The sequence below is a fragment of the Octodon degus genome, unplaced genomic scaffold (genome assembly GCF_000260255.1).
Source record: "Octodon degus isolate 3935 unplaced genomic scaffold, OctDeg1.0 scaffold00083, whole genome shotgun sequence".
Taxonomy (NCBI): domain Eukaryota; kingdom Metazoa; phylum Chordata; class Mammalia; order Rodentia; family Octodontidae; genus Octodon; species Octodon degus.
The window spans coordinates 5,516,180-5,520,712 of record NW_004524659.1 but is presented as its reverse complement, the minus strand read 5'-3'; the positions used below and the strand labels follow the sequence as shown (position 1 = coordinate 5,520,712).

General features: G+C 38.2%; 1 protein-coding gene across 1 annotated transcript in view; it reads right to left on the bottom strand.

The window, feature by feature from the left end:
• Positions 1–358: 358 nt before the first annotated feature.
• Nudt19 (nudix hydrolase 19) overlaps positions 359–4,533 on the bottom strand; it is an 11,349-nt gene continuing 7,174 nt past the window's right edge. The window contains exons 2-3 of the mRNA XM_004636693.2: positions 1,938–2,145; positions 359–777 (exon numbers count right to left, since the gene is read on the bottom strand). Coding sequence (XP_004636750.1) covers positions 572–777; positions 1,938–2,145 — 414 coding nt within the window. The 3' untranslated portion in view covers positions 359–571. The remainder of the gene's footprint in view (positions 778–1,937; positions 2,146–4,533) is intronic.

The window sequence follows — 4,533 nt, the reverse complement described above, 5'->3', positions numbered from 1 at the left end:
TCATCATTTCCTATGTAAACTACTCTTTAGAGGAGGTAACAAATTTACCCATATTAAACACAATGAAAGTAACCCTCATTAATTTAACACTGTATCTCTAATCTCTTTGCATTCCCTAACTAGAACTTCAGAAATTAAGGTCAATTTCCAATTTAGGAAACAAACTAATGGCATTTGATTTTAAACTTTGTCACTAGATTTCTTAGTTTACTGCTCACTAATCATGTACCCATAAATTATGGTGTATGGTAAAAAAAAAAAAAAATGCATGGATCAACTTCCAAAACATATTTGGGAAAGTACTAATACATGAAACAGTTGGAATAATGACAGGAGAGTTAACAAAACAACATAGAAGTGGGAAACACTGTGAATTCTTTATTATTTTAGTAACAAAATCATAAATTTTATATTGTGGTATACAATATGATTTATATAATAAGAGACATCCACTTGAAATGAGATATACTGCATTATATCTTCTATACAGAGTCCTTAAATTTCAAGCAAATACAGTTGGCCCTTACCATTAGCTGTAGTTCAAGTAGGCTAGCTTACAAACAAGCTGCACCTACAAATGGCTCTTATTTACCACATAGTTCCTAGGGTAAATGTGTTTACCCTTTGATTGAATTGTCACATGAATACTATAATAATGGCTGTGGTGTTGGACTAATCGGTGAAGTTTCTTGCCTTCCTTCATAATTTCTTCAGTCTTTTTTTTAGTAGGCAAAACCTTTTCTATAAAGTCTGAATCTTCTAAGTACAGCTCATCTCCTGAAAAATAAAATTTTATTCCATAAAGTATTATTTTACACATCCCACTATATTTATTGGTGACATAAAAATATTTTTACCTATATAATGTATTTGGAACTGAGTTGTTAAATAACTAGTTTTATGAGTGTTTCTCAGTATCTTTCTTTTATTTTTAATATCTTCATCCCCTGTCAATAATTTTCTTGGGTGAGCTATAGTTAGGAATTGTAAGGCTTCAATGTGAACTATACTTTTTTTTTTGCAGAACCACAGATTGAAGTCAGGCCCTTGCGCTTGCCAGACAAGCACTTATTCTACTGAGCCATCTCCCCAGCCCCTGAACTATACTTTTTTAGTAGTTCATAACTCTAATTTATTCAATATTGACATTAATATTGGCCTTAATATCTATACTTCTGGTGCTTTATTGTGGGATATTTTGATAATCTGAAAGTTAATTTAAAAAAAGATCATTTACATATAAACTGCTAACCCCCCACTCCCACCCCATGCTGAGTAACCAATCATACCACCGTTTTCAGGAACTGGGCCAGACACAAAGTATGACAGATCACAAAGCCCTGGCACAAAACTCTAACCTGTGTTTGCCCCACTGCAAGTGACCATCAGTGAATTTTCTAATTCAAGTAAGCTAGCAGTTAAAGTTCCCATAATTCAAAGTTAGTTCATTTAATTTGTTCCACAATTCTGGAAAAGATAGCCACATTCATGGTCATGAGGGAAAGATGTCCACAGTCATGTTCATCACGTGATGCAGTTTGCAAACAAAAACAAAATTTTGCCAAATGCTTGTGAACTGCATTATTTGAAAACAACATTCATGAACCAAAGTATCACTCTGTATTTATATAAATATATATGTGTATGAACATATACAACATTCAGAATTCCTAGCTATAATAAATACTGTGGATTTAGATTTTGACATTTAAGTAATATCTTTTTTTTTTCCCCCCTGTGGAACCAGGGATTGAACTCAGACCCTTGTGCTTGCCAAGGAAGCACTTATTCCATTGAGCCATCTCCCCGGCCCTAGTAATATCTTACAGGCTATAAAATATCGACTATAACTCATGTCTTTGTTGAATAATATTGCCAAATAGCCCGGTGCATTGTGCTAATACTAATAACAGCATTGATAATCCACTGATGTATACCTGGATAAAGTTGGATAATCCCATCAGCAGTAACACAGATAATAGGCAGCCATTTTTCTGCCCCTTCTAATGCATACTCCAAACAAAACTTGTGCAGGTTAGAAAGAGAGGCAAATTTTTCAAGTCTTCTTATTTCATAGAACTGTGGGGGTGCCAGCCAAATTTCTTTTGAAAGGAAACTTTCAGTTGCCTCTGATGGAGATGACCACTGTGAAAAACAAATGTAGGACTTCCTAAGGTTTATTGCATTAACAAGATACGAGACTGTTAAATCACTACTTAAAACTTATCTGAAGATGTAAAATTAATTTATTAATGTGCCTTGCTAACTCCCTTTGAGACAACATGTAAGCTGGCATGGTAGTACATACCTGTGGTAACAACCAATGAGGAATCTGAGACAGGATTGCTTGAACCCAGGAGTTCAGGGCCAGCCAGAACAATATAGAAAGACTTGGTGTATGAAGAGAAAAAAGGAGAAAGATAAAAGAAGGAAAGGGGAAGCAAAGGAAGGGAGATTTGGAAAAGAAAGCTAGATGATCCTTTTAAGAGGTTGATTATTGGGACCCTGAGAACTAGTACATAAACCAGAATGAATCACCAGAACATGGTCCAGAACAGCTGTTCAGCAGAAAAGGTAGGAAATGGTGAAAGGGCAAAGTGGTTCTGGTCACTCAAAAGCTCTCAAAGATGAACTGCATAGTAGATTGAGATTTGGTGTCTATTCACTCCTCTCATTCCTCCCTTGATTAGCCATGAGATTATAATAGCAGTTAAAGCTTTTAGCCCTTTGGGGTCTTCAGACACCAAAATACATCATGCTATATGACACACATTACCATGGGAGTAAAGAATCAACAGTAGGAGCTTTTGTAAAGGTCAAAAGGCATGACTCAGTCTACAGTTTAGGGAGTGGAATAACTTTGCAGGGTTCCAATCACAGTGTTTCCCACTAAATGTGGTTCAGAGGCCTTTGAAACTGGTCTGACCACACTGCTGTAGCCTGCTTCTAATCCCCAGCATTCCCTCTACACATTCAGACAAAAAGAGCTGACTCAGTGCACATGGAATAACCCCAAAAGGTCTTTCTTTAATTGGTCTTCTAAATATATCTACTTATGTTAAGCGAAACTGCTTCTCACCCTGTAGGGATCCACTTTGATGTGATTACAGCTATTGTGGTGGTGATCAGCATTTTACCTGCCGAATGACCCTGGCACACACTCAACCCTACAGGACAAAGTTAAGACAGTCAGCCTAGGGGTTTGTGACACCTGTACTATTTCTTAACTGATACTGGCCACAATCCACTTTTGTCTAGCTTAGTACCTAAGCCCCTCCTCTTGTCTTGGGTGTGGGGCATCTTCTTGTCCTGTTGCTGCCCACGACATGCACTATAGTTTATATCCAGATGTCTCCCAAGAACCTCATATGATCACAGGTGGAGCTTTTGGAATGTGACTAGATTATGAGGCCTTAGAGCTGCAATACTCTTAGAATGGTCAAGTCTGATGAGGTGTGCATCTAGGGATGTGGCCAGAAGATTTATCTCCTTCCCCAGACCCCGAGTTTGCTCTCTCTGCTTCCTGTTTACCATATTCCTCTGCCATGCTATTCTGCCTTGAAACCACTTGACTATGGGCTCAAATGTGAGCTAAAATAAATCCTCCCTTAAATTGCAGGTGCTGGGTGTTATGTTTCAGTAAAGAACTAACTAAGACAGAAGTGGGGTCACCAATTTGACTATCTGACAGTGTGGTTCAGAGGCCTTTGAAACTTGTCTGCTGGAGGAATTCGAAAATATTTGGCAATGTCAACTGAAGAAAGAGTCCTACAATGTGTAAGCTGCACTTGACCAGAATGCTGACAGAAATACAGATGGAAAAGACCAGCTTTAGATGTCAATTAGAAACAAAGACTCCATTGGCATTTAGGCTGCAGACCACGGGTATGACACTGGCAGAAGATTTGTCTACATTTTGTTCCTGTCTTCAGACTTTGTAGGAGGCTGACATTAAGGGCAGTGGACTCATTAATCTGGTGGAGGAAATTTGAAGACAGATCAATATTCAGCCAGTGGCTCAGTTACTACTCTTAGCAAGGTCTATTACAAGAAACAAAAGTAAAAAGTCCACTTAAGAGCTGGATGCTATGGCCCACATGTGCAATCCCAGCACTCAGGAGACTGAAACAGGAGGACTTCCTTGAGTTTGAGCCCAGACAGGGCTACACAGTGAATTCAAAGCCAGCCTGAAATACATCCCAAGAATCTCTTTTTCTTTTTTTAAATCCATTAAAAAAGTTCTCAGAGGCTGAGGAAAGAAGACTGCTTCAAGTTTTGAGGATAGCCTAGACTACTTTATGAGTTCAAGGCAAACCTGATCTATACAGTAAGACCCTGTATAAAAAAAAAACCAAAAGCATGGTGGCATACATCTATAATCCCAGCACTTGGGAGGCTAAGGCAGGAGGGTCACCAAGAGTTCGAGGCCAGTCTGGGATACATAGTAAGTTCAAAGCCAGCCAGAACTACATAAGACCCCATCTCAAAAAACAAAGATAAAAATTAAAAAATAAACCTCCAAACATTGCCAGA